We start from the raw sequence: 18757 nt of genomic DNA on the forward strand, positions 1-18757 counted from the left end.
GGAGACTCCTGGAGGGAGGAGAATGGTTTTGCTGAGTGAGGTTAGTCTGCAGTTCTGAGAGCTGGTGAGGTCCAGGCAGTGGACCAGGACCTATTTTTCCTCCCTTGGTATCCTGCTGTTAATTGATTTATCTCGTTAGACGGACCTCACACTTGGTAAAGCAACCCCCATCCTTTCACGTATTTATACCTGCTCCTGTATTTTTCACTTCATGCATCTGATGAAGTGGGCTCTAGCCCATGAAAGCTTATGCCCAAATAAATTTGTTAATCTTTAAGGTGCCACAAGGACTCCCCTTTTTTGCTGATACAGACTAACACGACTACCACTCTGAAACCTGCTGTGGTTGGAGACAGCGAGAAATGTGCTGGTGAGTGAGTTCTCCGACCTAGGAGGTAACAGAGCAAGAATTTCAGAGCTTGCATGGGAAACTGGGGCCTAAACAGCTGCTCCTATTGTTTGTGCTATGGGCAGCCCTGTTCAGTCAGAGTATGCACACCACAGCTGTCACTGTAGCATAGCATCTGGCCACATGCCGGCACTGGTGCATGCATTATACAGCTACCAAGGAGACTAAGAGACCCCATAGTGTCACTGACGGTGACCACATAATAGCTTACACTTATAGCACCTGCCATCCCAAAGTACTTTATGTGCATTGACTGAGCTTCACAACCCTATGGAGGTGCGTATTATCTCTATTTAAGAGATGAGGAAAACAAAGCCCCAGGAGGTCACAGAGCTGGGAATAGAACCCATGAATCCTGACTCCTAGTTCCTTATGCTAACCACTAAAAAACACTGCTTTTCTAGGATTGCTGTTAATATCTATGTTTCTATATATAGACAGACACTTGTGCTGTTATCTATCTCCAAATTCATGCACATCTTTGGTTCAAAGGTTTGTATTCACGCAAACATACTTTCTGTTAGTCCAGTAGAAGAAATTAGGCTACTAAACCTTGTGAATTTTTATTAGAAACAGTACATTTTGTTTTGCACTTTTAAGCTAATGCTAAATTTTATCAGTATTGCCACTTCTTGTCATTTTATCAAATGTCTTGCAATATTTCATGTTTTTCTTAAACCCCCAGCTCCTGGAGTCATGATATTATGTGGTGATCTCATCTTATATATTTTTATAAATATGTTTCTAGTCCTCATGGTTATGTAGAAAAGCTTAAAAATGCAAACCATAAGTCTCCAAAACCAGAAGGCAAAGAAGAATCCCAAAATTATTATTTTTGTACCTCATGATTTTAAAGCCAATCTCATGGCTTTTGGGGGGGGGGGGGGGGGAATGACTCATGATTTTTGAATGCTAGGGGTTGATAATTCTCTAGTATTTTTAAAATCAGTATAACTATTAATAATGTGCTTTGACAAACACTGATTCCTCAAGTATCAGGGGGTAGCTGTGTTAGTCTGTATCTACAAAAACAACAAGGAGTCTGGTGGCACCTTAAAGACTAACAGATTTATCTGGGCATAAGCTTTTGTGGGTAAAAACCTCACTTCTTCAGATGCAACACTTCTTGCATCCGAAGAAGTGAGGTTTTTACCCACAAAAGCTTATGCCCAAATAAATCTGTTAGTCTTTAAGGTGCCACCAGACTCCTTGTTGTTTTTTTACTGATTCCTCAGACATTTCTTAATCCATTATCTCTCTTTACTCTTCCTGTCTACTGCTTAAAATCTGACCTAAAATTTTTGTTTGTTTAGGGAAAAAAATTACACCTTATAATTTAGGATAAAATCTTAAATATCAGCTACTAAAGCTAGACTTTTTTAAATCAGCAGAGTTTTTAAAGAGCTAACTGAGGCCATGAATGTTGATTTTCATTAAGTCTTGGAATACTAGGGAAATTCTAGAAGATTGGAAGAAAGCTAATATTGTGCTAATTTTTAAAAAGGGTAAACAGGATGACCTGGGTAATTATAGGCCTGTCACTCTGATATCAGTCCTGGGCAACATAATGAAGTGGCTGATATGGAATTAATTATATTACTATAATAAATACCAATCAGTATGAGTTTATGGAAAATAGAGCCTATTAACTAACTTGATATCTTTAATTAAATGTATAAGTTTGGTTGATAAAGGTAATGTTGATATAATATATGTAGGCTTCTGTAAGGTGTTTGACTTGGTATCATATGATGTTTTGATTAAAGAAACTAGAATGATACAAAATTAACATGGCACACATTAAACAGATTAAATGCTGATTAGCTGATGGGTCTCAATGTAATTCTAAACAGAGAATCATCAAACAGGTGTGTGTCCAATGGGATCCCGCATGGACTGGCTCTTGGTTTTACACTATTTAACATTTGTATTAATTACTTGGAAGAAGCCACAAAATCATCACTGACAAAGTTCGCAGGTGACACAAAAATTGGGGGAGTGGTAAATTATGAAGATGATAGGTCACTGGTAGAGAGTGATCTGGATTGCTTGGTAAACTGGGCGCAAGCAAAGAATATGCTTTTTAATATGGCTAAATGTAAATGTATATACATCTAGGAACAAAGAATGTAGACCAGACTTCTAGGGTGGGAAACTGGGAAGCATTGACTGAAAAAGATTTGGTGGTTCAAGAAGGATGTTGATAAATTGCAAAGGGTAAAAATCCACAAGAATGATTAAAATGATTGGAAAACATGCTTTATAGTGCTAAACTTGAGGAGCTCAATCTATTTAACAAAGAGAAGGTTAAGGGGTGACTTGGTTATAGTCTATTGATACCTACATAAGCAACAAAAATTTGATAATGGACTCTTCATGATCCAATGTCTAGAAGTTGAAGCTAGACTAATTCAGACTGGAAAAATGGTGTAAATTTTTGACATTAAGAATAACCATTGGAACAACTTACCAAGGGGTTTGGTGGATTCTCCATCACTGACAATTTTTAAATTAAGATTGGATGTTTTTCTAAAGACCTGCTCTACAAATTATTTTGGGAAGTTCTATGGCCCATGTTCTACAGGAGGTTAGACTAGATAATCACAATACTGTAGTCTCTTCTGGCCTTGGAATCTATGAATCTTCATAGTACAATATTCACTTGTGGAAGGGAAATAGCCTGAATAGAAAATCATTAATTGACAGTCTATAAAGTGAACTGAATAATGATCCTACTATGAAATAAGGAAAAAAGTCTCCCTCTGCCTACTCTTCTAGGTTTAATGAGATTGTTAGTAGAATTAATTCTAATAAAACCAATGCTGCACTGTAAAACTCGTTATCCCCATTAATTTATAATCAAGAAAATGCATGTGCATAAGTCCTGTTCCTGCACTCCTTACTCAGGCAAAATTCCCATTAAGAAGTGCAGGACTGGGATCATTGAGGATTGAACCCAGTAAAATTCTCTTTCATGTCCACAATTTAGTGTTCTGTCTTCCTGCCTGCATAGAGCATGCTGCAATGTTTGTTCTACAGTTTCATATAACAGATATACTTTCGAGGGCTAGAGCACCTTGAAGATTTCTAATTGGCTCAATATCATACTCCATGATAGGTTCTTTTCTTCAGTTCTTGAAACAACTGACAGTTGTGAGGGGTGAAAACGTAAATTTGCCCCTTTTACAATTTTCAAAGTATTCTTCCCTGTGGGGAAAGCTGCTACTGACAACTCAGACTGCTGGTTTGGTATGGGCTGCTTTTAACAAGCTCTCTCACATGTGATTCCAGCTGGACATGGGTGAAGGGGAAGCTGGTAGAGCCCAGGGGTGACTGGGTAAGTGGGGAGCAAGAGAGGAAATTAGGTATTGAGGAGTTGGGAGATTGTGGATGGGGTGGGGTGGGCAAAGCTATACAAGCAGTGTGGGATAGCCCAATGCCTCTGCATGAAGGCACTGGCACTTAAAGGGTGCACTCAGTACTGCTGCTTCTACTTCTTCCACAGGAAGGTAGCAGCACTGAAAGGAGCACTTGCCACTTGATGTGATGATGGCTTAGTACAAATACCCTCTGCCTTCATGGTGCTACTGACTAGTGTTCCAGAGAGCGGAGGCAGTAGTTACCAGGAGTGCCAAACCTTTATGGGTCAACGTATTGATGCATGAAGGTTCTCCACGGTTCTGCAGCCTAACTAAGTGTGCCAGGGAGTAGAGGCATCAATGCCCAGGGATCCCTTCAAGTGTTAATGCCTCAGCCCAGAAACACAGGATTTCTCCATCAGGCACCCCTGCCTTGCACATCCCTGTTAACCCTCCTGCCCCTTCTAAAGCCTGACTCAACCTTTAAGATCCATTCAACTCTGCCTGTCCTCCACATCTCTGTTGTTTTTTCCTAGAGTCCGCTCTCTCCCTCATATGCAACACCCTCCTCCTATAGTCTCTTCTCAGCCCGATTGCCATCCTCCCCCCATCCAGCTCACTAAGTGCACATGCAGAGTCAAAAGTAGCTGATGGTTCTTCGCAGTTGAATCAGCTGATCTTGGGGAAATCTATGTATATGTTCTTGGAGTAGAGGAATAACTGTAATTATAAAGTGTCAAAAGTAGCCTGTGTCCAAGATGTTATCAGAATGTGTTTGTGTGAAGCTTGCAGTTTTTATGTGGATTGTGGCGGTTTTACTATAGGAATCCAAAGACATGAGGGAAACAGAAACATTTCAAAAAATGGGAGTACAGTATTCTTTAATATTTCCTCTGCAAAAGTTAATAAATATTTAATTTAAAAATATATAATTTAGTTTGACTGTGGAAGAATCATTGTGCCAACTTTGGAGACTATCATCTGAGGATCAGGAAACCCTTTCACAAACTGAAACTATCATGAGGAGCGCCACCCTTTAATAATTCCTAGTCTTGAGATGTTTAGAGACTTACTTCTAACTTCAAACACGGTTCACAACTGCAGACTGAGTGTGATATCCATAGGGGAAAAAAATGACATTAAGAGAGTAAAATAGAATGTGACAGCATCTGGGATAGAGATGGCAGAAACATAGGAAATGCTGACTGTCACAGCTGTGAAAATAACACCTCAAACTGAGCTGTGTGCCAGTCCCGCAGTATGAGTACAGTAACATTCACTTAACATTTTCAAGAGTGGCCACTGATTTTGGATGCCTCAGTTTCAGGACCCCCAATGTGAGACATCCTAGCTTGATTTTCAGAAGTGCCAAAAATTCATGACTCCTAATAAAGGCAATAGGAAATGCAAATACTGGCACCTCTGGCCATAAATGTCTGGGGTCACAGATGTCTCAGGTTGGACACCAAAAACAGAGAGACCCAAAATTAGTCTGTAAATTTGTACCTTAGGTTTTTACAAGAACCAGGAGTCACCCAATGAAGTAAAGAGGCAGCAGGTTTTAAACAAACAAAAGGAAGTACTACTTCCCTGTAGAAGTGTTGGCCGAGGTTCGGCTCTCAGCGGGGCAGTGGGGTATCCCACTGCCTCGCTACAGTCCGCCGTCCGTCCGGGTCCGGCGGCAGTCTGGGACAACAGACACAGTTAGGGCTCAGGCCTGTAAGCAGGGACTGAGGCAAAGTCTATAGCAGGCCAGGCCCTAGGTCAGAGCGAGGCAGCAATTAAATAGGCAATCAGAAACCCCGGCCCTTGGGCAGGGGCTGAGTCAGTTTGTGGCAGCCCAGGCTCTAGGTCAGGGCGGGGCAGCAAGCCAATAGTCAAGCAGGTACCCAGCCTCTCTAGGCCAGGGGAAAAAGAGGGAGTCTGCCACCCAAGGAGTGGGTGGCAGGGGGGACACAGGCCCTCCCACTCCACTGCGTCCCAGCCCGGGGCCCTAGGAGCAGCAGAAACTCGCTGCGGTCAGTGGGGATCCTGGCTGCAACACACTGACATCGGCTCTGGCAGTGCAGCAGCCAGACTGGGGTCGGCTGCCCCCGGGCTACTTCCACACTCCCCCTCGTATGGTACCAGGGCCGTCTTAGTGTCGTTGGTGCTCTCCACCAGCATTGGCTCCTCTGGGTAGGTAGCGAAGGGCAGGCTCAGCTCCTCCTTGGGGTAGCTGGCACAGGGTAGGCTCGGCCAGTCCTCCTCGGGGTAGCGGGCGAGAGATAGGCTCGGCTGGCCCAGTGAGTCAGCAGGCCGGTTGCGGCCTGCAGCTGTTTCCCAAGCGGAAGCTCGGCCACAGACATCTGCTCTCTCCACCAGCCTAAGCTCTGCAGGCGGGCTTTTATACTTCCGGGTCGGGGCCGTGACCTCGGAGGGGCGGGCACCGGACCCAGTGGCTCCGCCCACGTTGGTATTAGGGGAGGTTCGGCCCTCAGCGGAGCTGTGGGTAGCCCACTGCCTCACTAAATTTCCACAATGCACAGTCTCTGAAGTTGAGCATAAGCTTGAAGTGTTTGCCAGAAGCTGGGAATGGGCTACAGGGATGGATCACTTGATGATTACCTATTCTGTTCATTCCTTCTGAAGTACCTGACATTGACAGGATACTGGGCTAGATGGACCATTGGTCTGACCCAGTATGACCATTCTTATGTTCCTGCACAGATGTGCATAGCTGCATGGTTTTTTTTTGTTTGTTTGTTTGTTTTAAAGGATAAAATGGAAAAGAGATCCCAATATTGAATTTGACCTTTGTATTAATGTCTGAAAATAGTGAACCTGTGATCCAGGTGCATAAGGATCTGCAGTTTAAATTGTAGAAGTCTTTTTCATGGAGTTGGGTATATCTGCTGTTTTGGGAAGGAAAACTTTTGTGGTAAATAATACCATTATAGCTGAGGCTTCCAGTTGGGATCTGAATAAAAACAGATTCAAGGTCATTGTCACTTTTTAGCCTTTAAAATGTAAAAGGTCACAAAAGAGAAGTGAAACATGTAAAATCACATGTACTGTGCTTACTAAATCATGAAAACCAGAGTTATAGAAACAGGAAATTATCATTTGCATTGTATTTAGCTGTAGTAATATGATTTTTCCATAACCTTCCTAAATCCAGAAGGAGCTGTCTTAGAGAGAAACTCAGAGGGGAAAAAAATAAAAGGAAAGAAGAATGCAGTTTTGCCCATGTGTAATTGTTGAATATTACATACAAACAAACTCAAGAACAGCAGGAAAAGCTATTCAAATCTCTCTGTATGTCAATGACTTGCCATTAATGTTAACTGTCTCCTTAAAGGGAATGTGAGTACAGTTGTCATGCAGAGGATATATGAGGCTCCATACTACTGTGCATAATTACAGTTTACATGTTTCCACTGTTTGCTATTTTCTGATTTATAACAGCACTTTAAATTATGCTTGGGACACCAAAAGGGCCAAATACAGTCTACAAACAGCTTCCCTTCTCACTGCAGGGTGTGGGCAAAGCCGCTTTTCTGCAATTTTTGTTATTGCAAGTGAACAAAATATAGAAGCAATTTCTATTTGTCTCTCAAGGAAGACACAAACAAATAGTGCAGTTGTGTTCATTTATTGTTTATTGAAATCAATATATGCACAGTAGGCACAGCCTTCAGGCTTGGGGCAAGTCAGTCTACAATGTAGATACTATAGTTTGAGATAAGCTCTCTTGTTTCTTTTTAATAGTCATGGTGAAAAAAAGCAACACAAAAAGCTCAATTAATATAGGAATGTCTTAACACAAAAAACCTCAAGGAGATCTGTGGAACTTCACGTTAGTTTCTGCTTTTGAGGCGCTAGAAAAGCATATCCTGTATGGAGTGGTGAAGTGTGTACAAACAAAGCAGTGCCCTTTAGCAACGTGTGAATGTCAGTCTTGAAGCTTCTTTGCTGTTGTTGCCCCCACTCTGTCCTAGCCGAGCTGTGAGAATGAGGCGTTACCTTTACCTCCTCTGCAGCAGAGAGGCGCTGTCCCTTGCAGTTCTAGATAAGTGCCTGGGACTACGTGACAGCGCTCAGGTCTACAATGAACACTTCTAACTGAGTGGGAGGGAGGGAGTAGAGGCTGCCGGGGGAGCCGCTCAGGGCACAAGCAGGACAGAAAGAATTTACATTAAATAATAGGTGAAAAAGAAGAGCACTTTGCTTCTTTTTCTGGAGCCTGTGTTTGACTCCCTACCCTTGTCGCCTAGTTTTTTCCCCTAATATATACATGGATCTCTTTAATAGCCGCAACATGCTCCAGACTTTACCTCATGCTGTTTAATTTCTACCAGCCAGGACATAATTTACTATAGGTTAAATGAAGCAAGCAGCAAGGTACAGTATCTCATTCTTTTCCCTTCCTTTCTCAGTCTTCTCTTTCATTCCTTTAGCTGCATGGTGGTTATTTTGTTACAGCTTGTGATAGCCCGTCTGTGTGTTTGTATAGACATAAAAAATGTTAGATTTTCCCCCCTTTGTTCTGCATCTGAATGCCAAGCAATGTACTGCGGTTGTGACAGTGGGAAATTGTTAGCCTTGTGCTGACTTTGCGAAAAAAAATCGATGATGGTAGTGAGAATCATGAATCGTTTCATTGCAAATGATCAGAATTCAAGGCTTAAGGTGCCCCACAGGGAGCGATTTGTGTAATCACTGGGATAAGAGAAGAGAGGTTTGTGTGTGTGATTAAAAGGGGGGCTATTAAACACTTAAGCAGAGAATGAGGCGCCACCACATTCACGAGACTCAAATCAAAAGCAGTTTTTCCTCCTCCATTGCGGCGGTGTGAACCTGTTGTTCCCCCCATTTTGATGTTCCTGCAAGACAGAGTCTACACCGGCACTGTCTATGGAGCACTCCCACCATTATTAAGAGAGCTGTGTTTTCCCTCGAGAAGCAGTGTCCCAAGTCTCCTCTTAGAGCAAGATACAGCCTCTTCTGCTTGTGCAGGGGTGACCCCTTTTACCACCCTTGTTTTGCATGTTCATTTCGCATCAATTGCCTTTAGTGTCAAAGCTTGCTACCACTGTGCAAAATACAGGGATGACCAAAGTCCCCGACCCCCAGAGCAACATGTATTCGCTGCCAGAATCTACAGCATGAACATGAATCAGAATCATGGGTTACAGATTTGTATTCTAAGCATGTCAAGGAGGTGGGGGAAGGGAATGTTTCTGTACAATACTAAAGCCATTAATCATGCTGGTTGCAGGCCCTGCATCCAGCCCACTGATCTTCCTAAAAGCTTTTCCTCTGCGGTATTTGTTGCGCATTACAATGTAAGCAAATTCTCTAACGTGTGGTGTGATAATTATTTTTTGTAAAACCGGTCCATTATAGAGTCTGAAGAAGCTAATGGACTCGATGACCTCTCGAGGTCCCTTCCAGTCCTTGAATCTATGAATCTAAAGGTCCTTCCCACCCACAGGAAGACCGAATTGGGTGCTATGCAGTCAGACCCTCCCACTCCCGGGCATCTCGATGGCTTTTGAAAGTGCCAATCAGGAGGCGTGCCATAAGAGGGCAGTAGGCCAATAATAATAACAACAAAAGGCAACAGGAATTGGAAGGGGGAGCTGGGCTAATTTCTTGCTCTTTGTGCCTTTATTATTGCAGAGAGCTGACAAGCAGAGTCATTGAACTCCTCCCTCTGCTTCCTCCGTTCTTCCTCTGCCTGTAGAATAAAGAGAATCAACACTCTTCTGTAGAAAGAAAATCACCTTTAAACATTGAATAGACATACATACCAAAAAGTAATACAAAGACTCACAGATGAAGTGTGAAAACTGTACCAAAAAGGTGAGTGCTATTTTCTTACGACTTTATGCATGGGAAACAGTAAGTAGTTTGACTCCACCCCCAGGTCAGACACTCACTTGCTTGATCTGTTACATAATGTGAGGATCCTTTGTGTTTCAAGGGGTTTCCTTTTTTGAATAAGTAAAGCAAGTCTGGGCCGCTGGAGGGGCTTAACTTTATACCGCAGGGCAGGGCTAAGTTGCAGCCAGTGCACAGTGAAGTGACTTGAACTTTTTGATATATTATATCTGAGACGGTGGTGCAGTAATAGAATTTGGTCATAGATTACCAGGTCACAGATAGCCACTACACAGTGCATAGTTCCAAATGAGCTTGCCTCTTGTAGTCTACCTTACTGATACCATTCATATAATAATTTATAAACTGTTTTTTTTTCCAGGAAAGGTTTAATTATATTTATTTCTCTGGGCAAGTTGTGATGGGAATGACATTTAATGTAACCTACCGATGCTGATTTTTTGTGTGTGACATGATCTTTTATGCAATTTTCATTATATTCTGATTACATTTCAAATGGCTTTATGTGACTATTTTATGGTACACAATAGTGCTGGGGTGGCCAACCTGAGCCTGAGAAGGAGCCAGAATTTACCAATGTACATTGCCAAAGAGCTACAGTAATATGTCAGGAGCCCCCATCAGCTCCCCGCCCAGCTCCCAGTGCCTCCTCCCGCCCGCCTGCTGCCCCGCTGATCAGCGCCTCCCCCTTCCTCCCTGCACCTCCTGATCAGCTGTTTCTTGGGATGGAGGAGGCTCTAGGGGGGAGGAGCGAGGGCATGGCAGGCTGAGGGGTGGGGGCAGGAAGCGGTGGAGTGGGGGCAGGGCTTGTGGCAGAGCCAGGGGTTGAGCAGTGAGCACCTCCCCCCCTTGGAAAGTTGGCACCTGTAGCATCAGCCCCGGAGTCGATGCCTATACAAGGAGCCGCATATTAACTTCTGAAGAGAGCCGCATGTGGCTCCGGAGCCACAGGCTGGCCACCCGTGCTATACTGGTTGCCATATATACTGCAGTACCTTTCTCCCTGCTCTCTTTCCTTATCCCTGCCCCCAGTGTTAAAAATACACCCAAAGCTGTAAAAGCCAAGCAGGTGAACTTCCCATCAATGTTTTCATTGTAATAAACATGTTGGAAAAATGTAACACACAATCTGAAGTCATAGACCTAGCTAAAAATGTTTTTTGAGCAGTGGTTTTTGGATTATATCACACATTTCTATGATGTCTTTCAGGAATGTAGTAAAAAACAGAAAAATGATGACAAGCAAAATACATCGGTTGATCCACTGAGCACGAATGATGAAAATGAGGAGGTAATGTTCCTTTTTTTAAATGATTTTATTAATCTAAGGTATATTATTGCTTTGACTTTTATCCTTCTCTGTTCTGTGCCCTTTTTTCCTTTGGAAAAGAATAAATAAATGTTAGGATAAGCTATACACAAATAAATATATGCACTGTATTTATAAACCAAAGTCCTACATGTAAGAACTAATTCACAGAAAATAATCCAGAAGGGAGCTGGAATAGGTAGAGCCCTGCAAATCCGCGGATATCCACTTTATAGCCACAGATATCCGTATCACAGATATCCATGGATACGGATATCTGTGGAACATTTTTGCAGATCGCAGATGGAAACCGATCCAAATTTTATATCTAAAGCTCTGTAAATCTGCAGATATCCATGGCTATCCACTGATGCAGATATCTGCAGATCATTTTTGTAAATCAGATGCGGATACAAATTTTGTATATATGTAGGGCTCTAGGGATAGGGATACAAACACAGGGTTTGGTTTTTCAAAAGTGCTGAGCACCTAGAACTCCAATTAAAGTCAGTGGGATACGTGAGTATTCAACAGCTATGAAAAGCAGGCTTATTATATTGACGATTTCTTAAGAAGGATGAAATTGAAAAGATAGCACTCAGTGCAGAGCACCAACAAGATAATTTCTTTCAGTGGCTTTGTAGAAAGAGTTGAAAAGGCTGAAAATGCTTCCTCGAATCTTAAAAAAAAAAAAAAAAAAGTTTGTGCCTGTTTTATTATATCTCAATCAAGCTTTTTTTGCATTTTTTACTCGTTCGAATAAACGTGGTTCATAATTACAGAATGACATGCAGCTGATACTTACCAACACTTAAAATGACACAGTATCTCCCCTCCCCCTCCCCCCCCGAAAAAAGCATCTTGCATTTTAAGGGCCTGATCATTCAAGGGGCTGAACACCTTTATCTCGGAGTGAAATCCATAGAAGTTTAGGCTGCTCGGCATCTGACGTGATCGGGTCCAACCCATGAAATCGTTACTCCCATGAGTGGTGCAAATGAAGAGAATGGAATACTTGAGTAAAAGTTACTCACAAGTCAGAGTTAGTAGGATCAACTCAAGGCAAATGCAATATACAGGAAAACAGTTTCCATGCAAAAATTGATCCTGCAAATTTCTTACTTGTGTGAGTTACTTTTGAAAGAAAAGGAGGAGGGTGCTTGGCACTTCAAACCACACAAAAGTATGTTCTAACTATAGGTGAAAAAGGTAATGATGCTATAGGTCTCATACTTGGTTTGCTAAATTACACTGAATAACACTTTTCGTTTGAGAGTTTGCAAGGGGTCTGGAAGTCTCTCTCTCCTTTGCAGAAGTTCCTCCTCTCTCAAACTAACTAACAAACAATGTTCCATCCATAAATCATAGAATCCTAGAACTGGAAGGGACCTTGAGAGGTCATCTAGTCCAGTACCCTGCACTTAAGGCAGGACTAAGTATTATCTAGACCATCCCTGACCGGTGTTTGTCCAACCTGCTCTTAAAAATTCCCAAGGATGGAGATTCCACAACCTCCCTGGCCAATTTATTCCAGTCCTTAACCACTCTGACAGGAAGTTTTTCCTACTGTCCAACCTAAACCGCCCTTGCTGCAATTTAAGCCCATTGCTTGTTGTCCTATCCTCCGAGGTTAAGAAGAAAAATTTTTCTCCCTCCTCCTTGTACCAACCTTTTATGTACTTGAAAACTGTTATCATGTCCCCTCTCAGTCTTCTCTTCTCCAGACTAAACAAAACCCAATTTTTTCACTCTTCCCTCAAAGGTCATATTTTCTAGACCTTTAATCATTTTTGTTGCTCTTCTCTGGACTTTCTCCAGTTTGTCCTCATCTTTCCTGAAATGTGGCACCCAGAACTGGACACAATACTCCAGCTGAGGCCTAATCAGTGTGGAGTAGAGCGGAAGAATTACTTCTCATGTCTTGCTTACAATACTCCTGCTAATACATCCCAGAATTATGTTTGCTTTTTTTGCAACAGTGTTACAATGTGGACTCATATTTAGCTTGTGATCCACTATGACCCCCAGATCCCTTACACAGCTGTCATTCATATAATGTAACACAAAAACAATGCAACTTTGGGGCCAAATCCTGCTTGCCATAGACATGGGACTCATCTTGTTTAGGCACTGAGACAGTTTGCCTGACTCAAGTGATCACGACATGACCTTTCCTTTGTTTTGTGCCCTTAATAAAAACTGTCGCCAACGTTTTCAGACTTGGATGTCTGATGTTTATTATGTAAATCCATATTCGGCATTGAAGAAGCCTGAGAAGGTAAGTACTCGCAACTGCCTGTGAAGTTAATGGATGCAATGCTCAATGCCTCTGCAAATCAAGCCACTTCAGGTGCATAAATATGGATGTTGGTTAGATGCTTAACTTTAAAAATCTGAGTTTGAATTTTTTTGCCACTACTGTCTTCTGTACGATAGTACACAATATCTCAAAATGCTTTGGCATATAATAATATAGTTTAATAATGACAGGGGGCAGAGAAATCAAGAGAGACTGAACAGACCATTTTCTAATTTTAAATGTTACACCCACACATGAGGGGGACAGTCTTGTGTTTTTACAGTTGCAGTTTAAATAAGTCAGTGCAAAGGCCCTGAAAGTTAGCTTATCCAATCTCCTTTCATTTCTAGAAAAATGAATTCCATAAATTGGCTGGTGCTAAAATATTCCTTAGTGACTGCCTAGCTTGTGACAACTGTGTGACATCAGAAGAAGGTGTCAGGATTTTCCAGCAAAATCAGAAGGAACTCTTTCGCATACTCAACCTTAACAAGGTAAAGTGACAAAGCATGCAGGAATTTGTGTGAGAGGAAGGATGTGAGATAGTGACTAAGCAGTTTCAGTGATAACTAAAAACCCTTGAATAGTATAGCAGTTAAAGCACTACATCAGTGAAAGTAAGATCATGGCTGTAATCTAAATTTTATGAGATGTATTCTGTAAGGCATAAGTAAGAAACTGTAGGGCAAAGCACGATGATTATCTCATAACTTCAATAATAAACTGTAGGGTGTGCAATTATAGTGTTGTTAAATATGCATTTCTCGAGTGTTGGAGGCTTTCTGGTTTTTGTGATCATGGTGAAAGTATGAGATAACAATATGCACAAGGTAAGAAATTATCAATTATCAAAGACCTGACTGCAAAAATTAGAGAGAATTGTCCCATTAGTTTCTAGTACGTGCTTTAAGGTATGAATGATACCAGACACATTTGAAAGATGTGTATTCAGAAGAGTATCTTTTTGCTGTATCTTGGGTTCTTTTTCCTCTTGCATAATAAATAAAATCATAGCTTCTGTCTGACATGAAGACCGTGCCATTTTATTGTTAAGGTTGGTTCTTTGGTAGCCTTCCTAATACATACTGTACTTGAGTCTGCTGATCTTGACATTGACTTAATGATCTACCACTCCAGACTATTGTACTCTCACCCAGGAGGCAACAGCTACTTTACAAATTTTATTTTTAATTGAAATTGATACTGCTCTCTCCACCTATTTGATATATGTAAGGATTCCTCCCAGAATATTCTAGCCAGTTTTTAGGACTGGTTTGATTCTATAGCATGATGTGGTTGTATAAGTGTGAGACAGACAAAGATTTAAATGTAGCAGAATCATTGCTTTCTTCCAGTTCTAATTTCTATTAAGTCATCTGGTGCAGGATTTCTCTATTCCTGTTTTATCGCTTGTGTCTTTTAAGTCTTCCACTACCGTTGGTGAGGAACATAAACGACAGGCAACATGTCCTAACTAAAACACAAAGTGTACATCTTCACATAGATGACGTCATCCTCACCAGAATGTTACCTTTGCACATCAGTCTTTTTCTTCAACCAAACACACTTGATTGTGCATATATAGCATTGCTGGGTTGGTTTGTTTAGGGTCCAGTCCTGCTGAATGCCCTCAATTCCTGTTGAAGTTAAGGCCATTGGGCATCTCTCAGGATCACATCCTTAGTTTGAAGGATCATATTTAAAATTTCAAATCTCCGTGCTCCTGTAAACCTTAATCTAAACACCTATATTTGTTTCTAAGCTCTTCCCATATTTTGGGAGCATTATGCTTCCCTTAGTTATCAAAATCCTATAAGTGTTGATTCTCTAACTCTCCTTACTTGCTTAACAAGCCAAGGATAGGGTTGTCCTGGGAGGGATGGAATTCCTTGAGTCATACAACAGCAAACTCTCTAGCTGATTGACTCTCAACATTGACAGAACCAGAGGGAAATTCCATTCCACTCTCTGTAAGAAGGATGGTAGTTGCTTCATTGGGGCTTTCCTGGTATGTTTGTTTAAAGAGCAGGAAATTAGAGGAGTGACTCTTGGGGATGGGGAGGGAATGAGAAGGAGAGGGATCTTATGCTGTTGTAATAATCCACCTGCATGCTTTGTTTATTTTCCAGAAATGTGATACCTCAAAACACAAAGTGTTGGCAGTGTCTATATGCACTCAGTCATTGCCTTATTTTGCTGCTAAATTCAATCTCTGTGTAAACGATGCAGCCAAGAGACTCTGTGGTTTCCTCAAAAGTCTTGGTAAGTTCTGATTTGTTATTACACTGGGAGAACACAGCAAGGTTATCTTTCTTCCCTGGCAGAATTTTGCAGCACTCCCCAGTCATAAGAGACTGTTTTGCAATTGTTTTGAAAGGGTATATTCTAAGTTATTTGTTGTGACATAACAGTGCCCATCCCAGAAATGTTCTTGAGGTAGTGCAGTAGGGGTTGGGAAGAGAGTTTAAGGACACTGTTGAGGTATCTTCTGTAGACGTCTTTAAGTCACTTTTGTTTCTAATGACTCTTCAGAAGCTTCACACTGAAATCTGTTTCTTTAACAAATTGTTTTTCCTCCATCACACATGCACATGCTTGTAGTTCTGTCGCCAAGGTCTGGACTATTGACATTGAAACTGAAAGTATGTCTCACTACAACCAGAGATGTGACTGCAACATGTGTAGACATCCCTGAGCTAGCTTTAAGCTAGCTAATTTGGGTACTGATAACATTGAAGCTGCAGCAGTATGCACTTCAGTGTAGGGCAGCTGTCCGAGTAAGTACCCAGGGTCCTGAGCGAGCTTGTGTAGCCCACACTGAAACCCATGCTGTCATAGCTTCACTGCTATGGGTATCCGAGCTAGCTAGAGGACAGTGGGTTTATTTCTTTCCTGTTAGAGGGGCTGATAACCCTGATTTTAGAAGAAAACTATAGTTATATGTAGGCAGGAAATTGCAAATGTGCAGGAGTAGGGTGACCACCTTTTCACAAGGCAAAAGCAGGGGGCCCAAGAGCAGTCCCCGGCCCATGTCCCTGCCCCCTGGAGCACGCCACCAAGGGCAGGTGGATGGTCTGGGGCTCCCCACAGTGGCCTGAGCTCCCTGGAACTATGGCCCGACTCCGGCTTCCAGCCTGGCCAGGGAGTAGGGCCTTGGTGGGGAGAGGAGGAGTAGGTGGTGGGGCCTTGTGGCAAGGGAGACCTAAGACCCATCTCAGCCCCCCCACCGTGAAATGGCTAGCGCTTCTCCTGAGTCTCGGGCAGGCATGGAGCGGCACCACAAATCCAAGACAAATGCTGTCTGAGTCATTCAATCCAGGACTAGGACTTGAACTCTGCATTTCAGAACTGCCCCCGCCCCCGACCCAATTCGGGACAGATGGTCACCCTATGCAGGAGTGACTGATTTGGAGAACAGTTGCATCCTCCCCTATCTTCATCACTATCAAAGAGAGCTCCTACAAAGTACTTTTTCAGAGTTCTTTTTACCCCTACGTGACTTAAACTGAAAAAATATGTAGCAGGAGCAAAATTGTGTGCTGAGAGTGCTGTGGAAATACAGGGACCTAAGTCCTTATTTGCTGTAACTGTCTGAAGACAAAGTCATTTTGGAAAGGAATGTTACGAATTGTTCAAGAAAGCAGCCAGTTCTGAACCATCTTGCAGCCCTCTAAGGGGTATGGAGTGTCATTATTGGGCCTCCCTGTAAAGGGCCAGTGTGATGTAAGGAAAGTAAAACTATTGACCCATCTGTCAAGCACTGCAACATGTGAAATTTTGCCAAGTGGAAGCAGAAGGAACCCCCAACTGTGAATAACTGTTTTGAAAGAAACTGGGAAGTTTTAATTATGGAAAAGATAACAGATTATTAGAAATAACACCAGTGACTGTCAGTCTAATTTCCAGTCCATGGGGGAAATCTTGACCATATTGAGGTCAATAGAAGTTTTGTCATTGAGCTCAGTGAAGCCAGAATTCCCCATATACCTTTACTGAGGGAAATTTTACCCCTCGTGCTATCAGACCAATCATTTGAGAGTTTGAGTGCTGATAATAGTCTTAGAAGTTCTGCTTCCTTGTTCCTGTTCACCGTTGTTTCAACAATCTTCTCCAAGCAGTGTACAGTCTCTTTATTTTATATTAAAACTATACTTTTTTGATGTCTCATATACTATGTGCTCCTAACACTTGCTATACGTATATCATTTTGCAAAAAACTTCCTCTTTCCTATAGTTTTTCCTACTTAAGGAAAAGAAGAAGCTTTTCCTCCTCCAAGATCTATGTCATAGTTTTCCATAGAACAAATGTTATAAGCGTGTGTAACTGATCTGTGTTTTTTCCCATTAATAAGGGAAGTAATTATCTGAAAGGAACACTATAAGTATTGGTGGACCCCAAATTTATTTTAGATTGTTTACATTATCTGGGAACACATTATACTAGGTACAATGGTATAGATAATATTTTACAACTGTATAGAAACACACTGACAGGTAAATAGATGGAGGCCTTTGGTGATATACAGAACATTTTGCAGGTATTTATAAGTATTTAGGCAAGTGCATCAGTGGAAGGTTGTCCCATTGCAGGGATATAAAAGTTTGTATGCCCTCAAACTGTGGTTGTAAAAGAATGTTCAGAGTTTGAGTCATTGCCAGCAGCCCAGTTCTGCAACAGAGTATAAGTGTGCACTAAAGGGCAAACTTTCTATAAGGAAACAGATTTCCTTTTGAAGCTTTGAAGGGAATCATATTATTAACAAGTGAGCAGCTTTTTAAAAATCTGTGACACAGACAATGTGCTTTCAGATTTATGGTTTTGTTGTTAAAGTATGCTGCAGGTATTAAAAGTGTGCCCCAAACTGGAGAGCAAGCAGGGTTTGCGCATTGTTTCTTAGAGTTTTTAAAAGTTACATAAAAGCCTGGAGATGGGAAAGAAGGTCTGTGAGATGCAAAACACTCCAGGAGTTAATACATCACATATTCTTGTCCTTTTGTTTCTTAGGGGTGCATTATGTATTTGACACCACTATAGCTGCTGATTTCAGTATCCTGGAGAGCCAGAAGGAATTTGTGCAGCGGTATCGACAGCGGAACCAGGAGGAACATGCCTTACCAATGTTTGCCTCTGCTTGTCCTGGTGAGAAGTTGAGTCCCTAACTCTGCAGCATTGTACAGTCCCCCATTTATCACTATAGAAATAAAAATAATGCAGTTCTAGTAGGGTATCTTGTAGAGCATAAGATTTTGGGGCTCTGTATTTTAAGGATTCTGAATCTTACAGCACACATCCTCCTTTCCTGTATGTAGTAATACTTGGCAGCTATAGCACTGTTCAGATGCTTTGCAGACATAGAGCTAGATTCAGCTCTGAGTTAAACAGGCTGCTGCGATGACAGAAAATGTGCCTGGAGAGCAGGGGGTTTGGTACCACATGACACACGCAGCTTCTCCTCTGCCAGGGAGCTGGCATAGCCACAAAAGTGGGCAGTGTA

General features: G+C 41.9%; 1 protein-coding gene across 1 annotated transcript in view; it reads left to right on the plus strand.

Moving 5' to 3' along the window:
• The first annotated feature begins 7887 nt into the window (after positions 1-7887).
• Positions 7888-18757, plus strand: part of NARF (nuclear prelamin A recognition factor) — a 29548-nt gene continuing 18678 nt past the window's right edge. Inside the window, exons 1-6 of the mRNA XM_054047953.1 lie at positions 7888-8151; positions 9433-9615; positions 10865-10945; positions 13613-13756; positions 15392-15524; positions 18268-18402. Of these exons, the coding sequence (XP_053903928.1) occupies positions 9589-9615; positions 10865-10945; positions 13613-13756; positions 15392-15524; positions 18268-18402 (520 nt within the window). The 5' untranslated portion in view covers positions 7888-8151; positions 9433-9588. The remainder of the gene's footprint in view (positions 8152-9432; positions 9616-10864; positions 10946-13612; positions 13757-15391; positions 15525-18267; positions 18403-18757) is intronic.

The sequence above is a fragment of the Malaclemys terrapin genome, chromosome 13 (genome assembly GCF_027887155.1).
Source record: "Malaclemys terrapin pileata isolate rMalTer1 chromosome 13, rMalTer1.hap1, whole genome shotgun sequence".
Lineage (NCBI taxonomy): Eukaryota > Metazoa > Chordata > Testudines > Emydidae > Malaclemys > Malaclemys terrapin.